Genomic DNA, 12,535 nt, shown 5'->3' with positions numbered 1-12,535 from the left:
AGCTTATTCTGATTTCTCCATCATCTTTGAGACTACAGACCGTGAAATACTTTCTGGATACCTGCAAGTTTTCCAAGGTGCACATCATTACTTTCCCAGATATAAAAGCAATAGTCTAGCTCTGATAGGGAGATTTTAATTCAGGGCACTCAGGAGTGATACGTAGTTCCAGAAATGGGGCAGATATGGCCCTCACAGAAAACCAATAAACAGGGTAAATAGTCTATGCCTTGACCTGCTAATATTCCTTCATTTTTTTTCAGACAGTGCCAGTTGCCATTGAAGCAGAAAACAGAGGTGAAATGAAGTTAGCTCTCCAATATGTCCCAGAGCCCATCCCTGGTATGTAATGATATTTTATCCAGATCCATGTCCTTTCTTACCCCTTCCCTCTACACAGAATTCTTCGGGCCCTATTATATTTTTGAAGGTGATGCCCCAGACAAACTTCTAATTTATGAGTTATCCACAGTTGTAAACTAGAAAATTCTCATTTTAAAAATCCAGTTTAAAATGTTTCACAACAATGCAAGGTACTGGTGGTGGGGTGATATCTGGGAACCCTGTATGATGATAAGCATGTTTGATTGGTAAGTTCACAGCTTTCACTATACACATATTTTTTATGTTCATGGATGAATGATATACTTCAATAAAATCTTTCATAAAATGAAAAAATCCAGTGTAGAGTCCTATTTCAACTTTCACTTAACTCTCCAAAGAGTATGTATCTGCATATTGTGAAGGGCCATTCCTGTACTCAAAATTTGGATCCATTAGTAGTGTCATGATGAGAATGGGACATTCTTTCACACAGGTGGGAAGAATTCATAAGAAGCCCCTAAGGAACTGCAGCTCATTGGCCCTGCACTCTCAGAGTCTCCTCAGGAGATAAAGCTTTTTTTCTCCAGATTACTAAATGCATTCTTGATGTTAGGGCTTAGGACCTTCTGCCAAGGTAATGAGCAAGAGACTGGTAGGAAACTAATACCAAATCCCTTCTCATTTCCCAAGGAAGTTTCCCAAGTTACTCCCTTAAGAATCTGTACGAAAGCTATGGCTGAAATCAAAGTTTGCAAACTCAAATGCTTTCAAGAACCAGGCAGTAAAGTTGGTGGAATGGAAGAAGTGATGGTAAGGGCAGTGACTGAACTAGAGAAAAGCATTTTAATTCAGTTAAAAGGGGGAAAAAAAAAAAAAGGACAAGCAAAACATATCTTTAGGCTAAATTTGCTGCCATACCACCTCTTGTGACTTTTCCTAAAAGGCAGATTCTCTTGCATACAATTGGTATTCTGTCATTTATGGTTAGCTTGCACAGAAATTCTGCCAATCCCATTTCCCATTTTCCTGCCTTTAATTGGTGGTGGGGACAGGGCATGTGTGTTGTGGTGGGTTCCACCTTGACTGCGTTGTTGCTCATACAGTTCCTCTGCCTTGGACTAGTTTCCTTCTCTCTTTAACTATTTAAGTATCAAATGAAGTCCCATCCTCCCCTCATGCATAAAGCTTTTTTGCTGATTACAATAGTCCTAACTGATTACGTTTTCTTCTAGAACATTATAGTAGCAGGTTGGTATCTTACTCTATATTACATTTTTATAGTTTTTATTTGAATTATTCTCTCCAGGTTAATTGTAAACGTTTCCCAAGGACGTAGATTATTTCTTGTATTCCTGGTTTATCCAATGGTATTCTAAGCATAGAGTTGGGCACATAATAGAGGCTCATAAAATACTGGTTGGTAGACTGATTAGGCTAACCAGTTATGTTGGTTTGGAGTGATATACCCCAGAAAAACATATTCCTAAATTTATTCCATTCCTGTGGGTATGAACTCATGGTAAGTAGGACCTTTTGATGAGGTTCCTTCAGTTAACATGTGGCCCAACTCAAACAAGACTGGTTTCTTCAATCCTATTATCAGGGTCCTTTATGAGCAGAATGAAATTCAGCCAGGGAGAAAGCCACAGAAGCCAGGAGCTGAAGGTCAGCAGAAGCTGGGAGAGAAGGGGGAGGCCGGGAGAGGCCGCTATGTCATGTCCATGCGACAGAGGATCCCGGGACCGAGGCTCACCGGCAGCCAGCCCCACAGCGCCAGGCTTTGGGAAGAGAGCATTGCCATGAGGAGACCTCGATTTGGACTTTCTCCCAGCCTCAAAACTGTTAGCTAATAAATTCTCACTGTTTAAGCCAACCCAATGGATGGTATTTACTTGAGCAGCCAAGAAAACTAAACCAGATTTTGGTACAAGGATTGGGGTGCTGCCATTGCAAAAACCAAAAATGTGGAAACGGCTTTGGAATTGTTTAATGGGTAGCAGCTGGAAGAATTATGAGGCATTTAATAGTAAAAGCCTAGATTGCTTTGAAGAGACTGCAGTAGAAATATGAGTGCTAAAGGTACTTCCGATGAGACCTTAGAAGGAAATGAGGACCGTGTTATTGGAAACCTGTTTTCAAGTGGCAGAGAACTTGGCAAAATTGAATTGTGATGTTGGATGAAAGAACCTGGAAATTTAGCTGAAGAGACTTCCAAGCTCAGTGTGGAAAGTGCAGCCTCATTCCTCCTTGCACCTTATAGTAAGATGCAAGAGGAAAGGGATAAGCTGGAAACTGAGCCCTTGAGCACAGAGAAACCATAAATTGATAGTTTGGGAAATTCTGAGCCTGTCCAGATAGTGTACTCTGAGACTAGGGCCAGAAGCAGCTCTCCAGGGATCTCCCTGAGCTTCTAGAAAGCATGTCCTTGGACAATAGGGCTCCATATGAGGGTTTAACTGAACGTGGGTCCAATCAGCCATTTCAGTGGAAGTCAAGATTGGAAATGCAGTTTTGCAGGAAAGATCTGTGGAAAGTTCCATGGCCTGATGGTTTGGTCCCCTGTGAACTACATGCAAAGCCAAGTTTTTTTGCAAAATTTATATGAGCAGAACCACTTCCAGCCTGAACCGAAAGGGACAGAGAAGGGATGAACTGAGGGAAAAATGACTTCAACACAGAACCATGGAAGCCAAGATCTGAACCAGAGATTTCCTCTGGCCAAGACAGTGGGTCCACCCCTGTGCGAGGCGTGGGCAGGTCCACCCCAGCACTTGGAGGGGGCACGGTTTCCACCCCATTATTCAGGGAGACTGCTGCCACCCCAGTGCTCAGAGGTGGTGGGGTCTGTGCTCCGGCGTTCACAGAGAGCCTGGCCACCACCCCAAAGCCCAGAGCGGGTGGGGCCTGTGTCCTGGGATTCACAGAGCGCCTAGCCTCCATCCTGATGCTTGCATAGGGAGGAGCCTTCCCTCCGGTGTGTGCGGAGTGCGTGGCCAGTGAGAAAGCACATGGAGGCAGTGGGCTGCCACTCCATCAGGGCCGAGGGAGGAAACAGAACTATAGATGACTCTCAGAACTTGAAGTCTAACGGAGTTTGCCCTGCTGGGTTTCGGAATTGTTTGGGACTGTAACCCCTGCTGTACTTCCACTTTCTCCCTGTTGGAATGGGAATGTCTATCCTGTGCCTGTCCTTCTGTTGTTTATTGGAAGCAGATAACTTGTTTTCTGGGTTTCACAGGTCCACAGATAGGGGGATTACGCCCCAGCATGGGACACAACCATAACCAATTTTTTTTTAAAGATTTATTTATTTATTTAATTCCCCCCCTCCCCCGGTTGTCTGTTCTCTGTGTCTATTTGCTGCGTCTTGTTTCTTTGTCCGCTTCTGTTGTCGTCAGCGGCACGGGAAGTGTGGGCGGCGCCATTCCTGGGCAGGCTGCACTTTCTTTCGCGCTGGGCGGCTCTCCTTACGGGGTGCACTCCTTGCGCGTGGGGCTCCCCTACGCGGGGGACACCCCTGCGTGGCAGGGCACTCCTTGCGCGCATCAGCACTGCTCATGGGCCAGCTCCACACGGGTCAAGGAGGCCCCGGGTGTGAACCGCGGACCTCCCATGTGGTAGACGGACACCCTAACCACTGGGCCAAGTCCGTTTTCCCCATAACCAATTTTGATGGAACTTGGTATTTAATATTGTTACCAAAATGACTAAAAGCATTTGGGATGTTGTGATGGAATGAACGTATTTTGCATATAGAAAGAAATGTCTATTAGGTGTCCAGAGGGTGGACTGTGGTCGTTTGGAGTGATGTGCCCCAGGAAAACATGTTCTTAACGTAATCCATTCCTGTGGGTGTGAACCTATTGGAAGGAGGACCTTGACGTGATGTGCCTTGAGCTAAAGTGTGGCCCAGCTCAAACAGGATGGGTCTTAATCCTGGGAGTAGAGCCCTTTATAAGCAGAACAAAGTTCAGACTGATTGGGAGAAAGCCACGGCAAGCAAGAAGCTGAAGGGCAGCAGACCCTGGAAGCGAAGGCGGCCAGGAGAGGCTGTCGTGTGCCATGTGACAGAGGAGCCAGGACCAAGGATCACCAGCAGCCAGCCCCAGAATGCAAGGCTTTGGGAAGAAACCATCGCTTTCATGACACCTCGATTTGGACTTTTTCCTAGCCTTAAAACTGAACTAACAAATTGCCGTTGTTTAAGCCAACCCATTGGATGGTATTTGCTTGAGCAGCCAAGGAAACTAAAATACTCAACCAGAGAAAACGAGTTTAATTCCACTGTCCACATGCACCCAGCTTAGACAACAACTTCAGACTAAGCCACCTTCTCAGCAATACCCTGTTTGTAATATTAACTATTATGTGCTTATATATGGTATCTCTGCTACATGTATATCCACTTTTAACGAGGAGCGATGCTACACCTTAGCCAGTTCCTGGTTTGGTTATTCCAGACTCAAATATGTTTGAAATACTTCACATTCAGCACCAATTGATATTAGTGTTAATATTTGAAAGATATGCACATTTCACTGAGATGTTTTTAATGTAAATGTAAATGGATGATTCACATACCTGTTATCTATATTTAATCTTGTTGAACCAAGCAAAACTCAAGAATGATGTAATACTCTGTACTTGGAATCAATATAACTTATTTTCATAGAACCACCTAAGCTCAGTACTGCCAGACTATGAAAGATATATTTAAGAATGTATAAATTGGGAAGCAGATGTGGCTCAAGTGATAGAGCTTCCGCCTACCATATGGGAGGACCCTGGTTCGATTCCTGGGGCCTCCTGGTGAAAAAGAAGAAGAGAAAGCATGCCTGTGTGGTTAGCCAGTGCCCACATAATGAGCACAAGTGCCCACATGATGTGCGAGTGCCCACGTGGTAAGCCAATGCCCGTGCAAGTGAGTCACACAGCAAGACGATGATGCATCAAAAAGACAGACAAGGGGAGAGTCAAGGTGAAGCACATCAGAAATCAGGAACTGAGCTGGCGCAATTGACAGGGAATCTTTCTCCACATCACAGGTCCCCAGGATCGAATCCAGGTGAATCCTAGAGGAGAGAAAATGAGAAGAGAAGACAACACAGACAGCAAAACCAGCAGGGCAGGAGAAGGGGAAGGGGAAAAAAAAGAGATTGTATAAATTTAACCACTCAGGCTAATACCACCAAGCATGAGCGAGTATCATTAAGGCAGACTATTTTTAGGCTGACACTTTTCAATTCAGTATTGCCAAGGGAGGGATGACAGTGAAATTTATTTTCTCTCCTTTTTCTACTACAGGCAAAAAGCTTTCTACGACTGGAGAAGTACACATCTGGGTGAAGGAGTGCCTGGACCTGCCCCTGCTAAGGGGCAGCCACCTAAATTCTTTCGTTAAATGGTAATAGCTTTGATAACCCTCCTCCTCCAGTCCTGCTATAACCTGGCCTCTGCTGATTGGGTTCATTTATCTATCTCTGTGATGCTGAAACTCATCACTCATAGTGTAAATAAATTTACTTGGGGTCATGGAGACATAAACTCTAGAGGGGTGGCCTGAACCCTCAAGACTTCATTTGGTTTTAAAACCACAAAGATAAGAGGATGTAGATACCAGTGAAACCAGAAACTCCATCCTGGGATGTGAAATGTGCTAGTGAGGACAACATTCAGTACAAAGGAGTCTGTCATATTTTTAAAGGTGGGCTAACACACCCCTTGTTTCTTGGTTGAGCAGGGAGCTGTCTGCCTCCAATTATTTATTGTACCTGTTTTGTGGCCCATTTGCAAAGGGCCTTTACAACGGCCTGCAGAAATTTGAAAAAGGATTCACAAAACAAGCCCCCACTAAGACTTAGCTAATAAGAGCTTAAGATGGCTTGGATTTTTTAATGGCATTTTTCCTCTATTCTACATAAAAAGTGCCTGGGATCTCATAAGTAGTAACTAAAAAGCTGTCAGCATCCCCTCCTCGCTCCCTCTGACTACCTTTACCTATGTAGATTGTACCACCAGAAGACCAGCTGCAGCGGTTCAAGTCCATGTAGGATGTTTTCTTTTCTGATTTCTCCTAACATATTCCTATACATCTTCTTCATCGATATCAGCTGGAAACATTTTTCAGTTCACATCAATTTCCCATTCTGAGACCACTCCCAGACTTCCTTTCCTTTACAGAAAGATATGCTATATTGAAGTCCATTCAGTTATTATAAGAAATGAAAAATAATAATTAGAAAAATAATTTATCCCAATTTATTCCAAAGGCAAATCTAACAGGTAGGAGAGGTTTCTTCTCTTTTTCAATTCTGTACAGTGCTAATACTTTAGACTATCACAGATAATCAGTAATAGACTGTGCTTCCACACTACAGGAGCAATTGCCCCTGTAGTCAGCACTTATTAAATAGAGGTGCTGAACTAAGTGTTTTGTATATGTTGTTTAATTCTAATATCAAGCTTTGAAAGTTTGGCTGCCATCCCATTTTATAGATGAGGAGCCAAGTGTCTGCGACGTTAAGTAACTTGCCCCTGAATGTGTAGCCAGTAAGTGACAGTCAGGACTCAAACCTAGTCAAGCCCAGAGTCTTCCCAGAAGGATGCCCCCCGCCCCACTGCCTCTCCACACTCTTCTCTTTGCCTCTCTTCAGTAGCTGGGCTGCAGTGCACTGAGAGCCTAAATGCCCACTACCCATACAGTGGGTTGGCTTACCAACAGGAATTTATTTGCTCACAGTTTCAGAGACCAGAAGGCTGGCTCGGCTCGGGGCCGGTTCCCTGGCTTCTCCGTCACACGGCAGTGCACGTCGCAGGGTCTTCTCCTTTCCCTTCCGGGTTCCACTGACTTCCAGTGTCCTCCCCTGGGCTTTCTCTTTCTGGGTCCGGTTTCCTTGGTTTAGAGAAACTTGGCCATATTGGCTGAAGGCCCACCCTCATCCAGGGTGGGCACACCCAGCTAGAACAGTCATTGAAGGCCCTGTTTACAACTGGGCCCACACCCGCAGGACCGGGGATGGGAACTGAACGTGCCTTTCGTAGGGCGTGTGCTTGAGCCCCGGCCTGTGTTACTCAAGTGCTGCCCCCACGCTGGCTCTTTCGTAGTACCATCCTCCCCGATACGAGCAGGAAATGCCGCCAGAAGACGAGAGCGGTGGGCAGCACCGCCAACCCCGTCTTCAACCACACCATGGTGTACGACGGGTTCAGGCCCGAAGATCTGACCGAAGCCTGCGTGGAGCTCACTGTCTGGGACCATTACAAATTAACCAACCGGTTTTTAGGAGGTCTCCGGATTGGCTTTGGAACAGGTAACATTTGTTACATTTTTAATTCTCCGTGGGCTAAATTCTTATGGGGACCCTAGAGGCGTGTTTGTTTGTTCCTTTGCTTTCTCCTGATGAAAACAGATATCCTATCTTTGCTAAATGTAATGAAACAAATGAGTGAAGGAATGTCAGGCTGTGTGCCAAGGGCTGTAGATAGGAGAAACACACAGAGCTTAAGTTATTGTGGGGAGAAACAGAAGAGCATTCATCACGGCTTTCCCCCTCAGAAAGACATTTTTGGCATTTCAAGACTTTGGATAATGATTGTAATGAACATTTATAGAGCACTTACTATGTCCTTACTATGTCCTGGGCACTGTGCTAAGTGCTCTACTTGCATTGTCTCGTGTAATCCCCCTAACGGCTCTGTGAGGTAGTACTAACAAATGCTATCCCCTTTTCACAGAAGAGGAATTGAGGTCCCAAGAAAAGAAGTCAAGGAGCTAATAAGTGGCAGAGCCAGGATTCAAGCTCGGCTCAGTTAGACCTAACGTCCTAACTGTGCTTCCCTAGAGGTCATCAAGTGCCACTTCCAACCCCAGGAATCCCTGGCCTTCCCCTGTGCTCAGACAGCTTGTCACCTGCCCTTCCATTGCTGTGAAGAGATGGCATCCCCTGGGAGGCGGCCTGTCCCGTTACTGGACATTTCTCATGCTTTTTTAAAAAAGTCTTCCTTAAACCGAGGCCCAGGTCTGTCCTCCAGTGATGTTAATACTTGACCTAGCTGTCTTCTGTTGACGGTTATAACTGGGGAATGGCCCTGTTTTTCTTCTTTTTCCAATCAGCGCCTCTTTCCTAAATGCAAAGTTTCATTTTGCAGGTAAAAGCTATGGTACTGAAGTAGACTGGATGGACTCCACTTCAGAGGAAGCTGCTCTCTGGGAGAAGATGGTAAATTCTCCCAACACTTGGACTGAAGCGACACTGCCCCTGAGGGTGCTGCTGATTGCCAAGATTTCCAAGTGACCCGACAGTCAACTGACTTCCACTGATAACTACCAGACAGGTGGAGTCTGATCGTGACGCTCTGACCATGTACTATGAGAGCCTCACTTCCTCTCTGTTGCCAATAAAGAATACTACATAGCATGTTACAATCACCTTGCATGTGCTTCTTTGGTTACAACGCCCAAGGAATTTAAAAATGACAAAATATGCAGCTTGCCTGTGACTCCAACATGAAAGAAGATATATGATCAAGCTAGGAATGGAAGTGCTGCTGCTTAAAAAAAAAAAAAACAGCTGCTGAGAAATACTAAATATGGGGTATTGTTAATGAGCCAAATTTCCTAATTTGCCACCGTGTGTTTCACACCACAACCCTGAACTACAGTTGGAAGAGCCAGTCACTTGATCATCAAAAAATCCTTGCAGAAGGTATAAAAATGTAGGCATGGAAAAAAAAAGGCAAGACATCAGTGATGATAAAGAATCTGACCATAAGAAAACTATTGCTCTTTAATCTCTCAACAAAATATGGAAATCTGTATGAGGGCAATGAGACTGAATTTACTACATTATGTTCCTTCCTTGAGAAGCTGCTTGCCCTCCTCCGAAGTGTTAAAACAAAAATCTCAGATGTGCTTTGGTGCCACCCACTGGCCATAGGTGGAATGCAGTTCTTGGCTTGTTTGGGCATTATTCTAATGCAGGTCTCAAGGCTATATTTTGTAATAGACTATGTGGGGGGAAACATTCACACATATAAGATTATGTTTTTCTTATAACTTTACCATATGAAAGCAGCACAAGAGTAGTCACAGACATGCTTTGCAACAAAGTTTTAGAACGTAGATTGCTAATTTATACTATGCTTCCTGTGTATGTATAATTTTCATAAAGTATTTTGTAAACACCCTTAGAATAAATTATTATACGATTTAAATTGTATTGTAAAATTAGCCTTCTTATTTTAAGTGAAATTCTTTATATTCAGAATCCTAAAATCGAAACTCTCTAGCAAAGCCAGGGAACTTCTGCTGGGCTAACATTTCTCTAGAAGCTTTACTGTAACTCTGAGCATCATTTCCCCTTAGCGGACCATTATGGCTATTATTAAGAGTAGAATTTTTATTTTGTTTTTTAAAAGTAGTCGAAAAGCTCTGAAGATGGGTTAACTGAAAGGTTTTCCACGGAGAACTTTTTGGATGGAGTCATTTTTACTATATAAAGTTTGGCCCCTTCTTAGAAACTTACCTAGCTTACCTTTCTAAACAGGTACTGACAGTGTAGGTTGAGGATGCCTGATTGGTGGGGGGATGCGGGATCTTATGAATGTCACTGAGAGCAGTGCTTGTCTCCTCCAGATGCCAGAGCCCTCCACCCCCGGTCCAGTAACAGAGATCAATCCAGAACAATGTCTTTCCCACTGTTTCCCAAGATTCTTTAAGGCAATATTCATTCTGGCCCCATTTCCTCTTCCTGTTCTTACCACGGAAAGGGGCAAGAGCCAGGAACACCGCGCAGAAGGGTGACCCCTCTTCTGTTTCGCACCACAAGCTTTCTTGGCCGTTCTTTCAGTCACCTGCTCAGCCGCCTCCCTGCCAGCTCTGGGGCACTAAGGAGACTGGCTCTGGTATCCAGTCACCTCGGACCTGGACTGCCTGCCTCCTCCATCCTCAGATCCCTCCCCTTCAAAATGCAACGTGCGGACAATCTTCTCTGCACCTGCGTTTTCTAAGACAGGTTGTCCACAGCGCTTCCTGAGGACCCTAATTCCATGCGAAGCAAGCTGCTTCAGGAAGTCCAAGGAGACTCTGTGTCACATTCTTTTGCTGAAAAAGAAAATATAATTTGTAAACTCAAACTCATCTGGCTGCAGGAGGAAAGCTAAGTGTGTCCTGCATGCATTGTGAAATGTTGGCAGCCTGAATTCACCGGGGAACTCGAGGTGCCAGGCTTTTGAGCCAGGGGGACTTTTAGGCAAAAACTCTGATAAAACTTAAAGAATATATTATTAAATGGGAGACATTTCCTTAAACTGCGTGTATTAGGGCTTTTTCCCCCCAGTTACCAATGATAGAAATGCAATGGGAAATAAGCTAAAGGGGATTTATAGAAAATATATTGGGTTGGCTCACAGAACTGAAGTCCTGCAGGAGCTAGATTACTTTGGGACTCACAGACGGGACCAGAAACCCAGGTGCTCTCGCATTCTGTACACCTTTCATCTTCCTCTTGGAGAGCGAAGTAGGCCCAGGCAGCTCCGGCATCACCCTCTCAGTGAAAGCACTTCTTGTCCTTAGGTTCCGTTTGAGAAATCTCTGGGCCAAACTGGTCAGGTTTGCGTCCCATCCCTACACCTTGGACCGTTCACTGTGGCCAGGGGTGGGGTGGGAGACCTTACGACTGACCCAACCTGCGTTACGTGCCCACCCTGTAAGCCAGTGGGAGTGGCCCGTTATCCGAGGAATGGCATGTAGTGTAGACGTGGGCACTGAGAGGTCAAGAGCTGGGCAACCACCCAATTGGTGTCTCCCTCCAGTGAGAACTTTTCCAAACTCCATTATTTGGGAAATGAAGTAATGTTTCAAAGGACCACTGCTGACTCCTTCCAGAAAGGCCTAACTTCCCCCATACACCGTAACTACCGCAGCTCCATGACGCTGATGAGGCTCCTGGGAGGAGCATGGCCGGCTCCCCTGACCTAGGAGTCCACCAAAAGCAGGACTACTATTTGCCTGGGCTGACTTCTTCCAGCGAGGCCTTCCACCCTTCCGTCCAGCTGTGTTTACCACGGGACTGGCTTGGATTTTTTGTCTGCACATCGCTGTCCACCAACCTAAGCACCCAAGTGGAAAGCCCCTGGGCATGTGCCTTCTGCCCGCTCCTTGCCGTCTGCTCTGGGAGCCTCCCATCCCCTTCCAGTCTCCCTTCCTGTCTCCAGGCTTATTCGCTAATTTCACTAGTTCAGAAAACAAACATCCCTGTCGACCCATGGGCTACATGTTTGCACTAAAAGAGGGGAGCCGTCAGTTCTACAAGCAGGGATAAGGAAAAGCTTCTTTTCCTTGATTCTTAACCGAGTACAAAAAGATGAGTAAATTGCTAAAGCGACATGGACAAGGTGGGAAACGGCATCCAGGTAGAGGGAGCAGCGCAGACAGGCCCAGAGAGCTGTCAGTTGAGGGAGCTTCAGCAGTTGGGGTTGGCTAGGGAGTAAAATACTAGGCAGGCGTAGAGGAAGGGGCTGGAAAGCGCCCAGGTTTCCTGTCTTCTCACTGCTACGTCTATGCCCTATTTCCTTTGCTTACATGGGCTTCAGCCCCATGGATTAAGGTAGGTCCACCCTGACTCTGTTTGGCCTCATCTAGATAAGATCCTAATCATCTTAATCAATGATGGCTTCTACAAAGGCCCTATTTGTAAGTAGGACTGAGGGCTAGCACTTGAACATGTCTTTTGTGGGGGACATGATTCAACAGATAGTAAGCCTCTTGGATTTTTTCCCCTGCTTTAATGTTTATTTCATGTATATTGTTCATTAAGCCTCCCTGTATAGCATTATTTTGCTAATGGGTAAAAACAGGAGTGCTGGGTGTCTAATAGAGATATTCCCAGTTGGGGACAATGCTCGGGGCAACAAAAGGAATTTCCTTGGTTTGCAGTCTTCCGCTATTTAACCATCTGAGCTGTTCCAAATACTCCGCCTGTGGACTCAGCCACTTAGGGTCCTGGCTCTCAGAACCCCACCGCTATTTCGTACTCATAGATTACGAATTGTTGAGGAGCCTCCTGTGTTTCCACAGACATTAATGCTTTCTCGTGACAACTGGAGGGAGGAGGAGAAGGAGGGCACCAGGAGCTGCGCTCCATTTATTTCCTCCTACCAGAAAAAAGGTGGGGTCGGGTTTCTTCCCCCGCTGCCGGATGGAAGTGAGGGG

The 12,535-nt window shown here is 45.4% G+C and overlaps 1 protein-coding gene across 13 annotated transcripts in view; it reads left to right on the top strand.

Moving 5' to 3' along the window:
• The window catches only part of SYTL2 (synaptotagmin like 2), a 132,660-nt gene extending 123,123 nt beyond the window's left edge, over window positions 1–9,537 (top strand). For 12 of the 13 annotated variants that reach the window (XM_058306117.2, XM_012519519.3, XM_012519522.3 and 9 more), the window contains 4 exons: window positions 264–342; window positions 5,629–5,728; window positions 7,429–7,634; window positions 8,473–9,537. In XM_058306117.2, coding sequence (XP_058162100.1) covers window positions 264–342; window positions 5,629–5,728; window positions 7,429–7,634; window positions 8,473–8,618 — 531 coding nt within the window. In that variant the 3' untranslated portion in view covers window positions 8,619–9,537. The remainder of the gene's footprint in view (window positions 1–263; window positions 343–5,628; window positions 5,729–7,428; window positions 7,635–8,472) is intronic. The other variant, XM_023584555.3, reaches the window with a different exon arrangement.
• Window positions 9,538–12,535: the final 2,998 nt, after the last annotated feature.

Source organism: Dasypus novemcinctus, chromosome 10 (genome assembly GCF_030445035.2).
Source record: "Dasypus novemcinctus isolate mDasNov1 chromosome 10, mDasNov1.1.hap2, whole genome shotgun sequence".
Lineage (NCBI taxonomy): Eukaryota > Metazoa > Chordata > Mammalia > Cingulata > Dasypodidae > Dasypus > Dasypus novemcinctus.
Note: the sequence above shows the minus strand (reverse complement) of the source record. Positions and strands in the feature narration are given on the sequence as shown.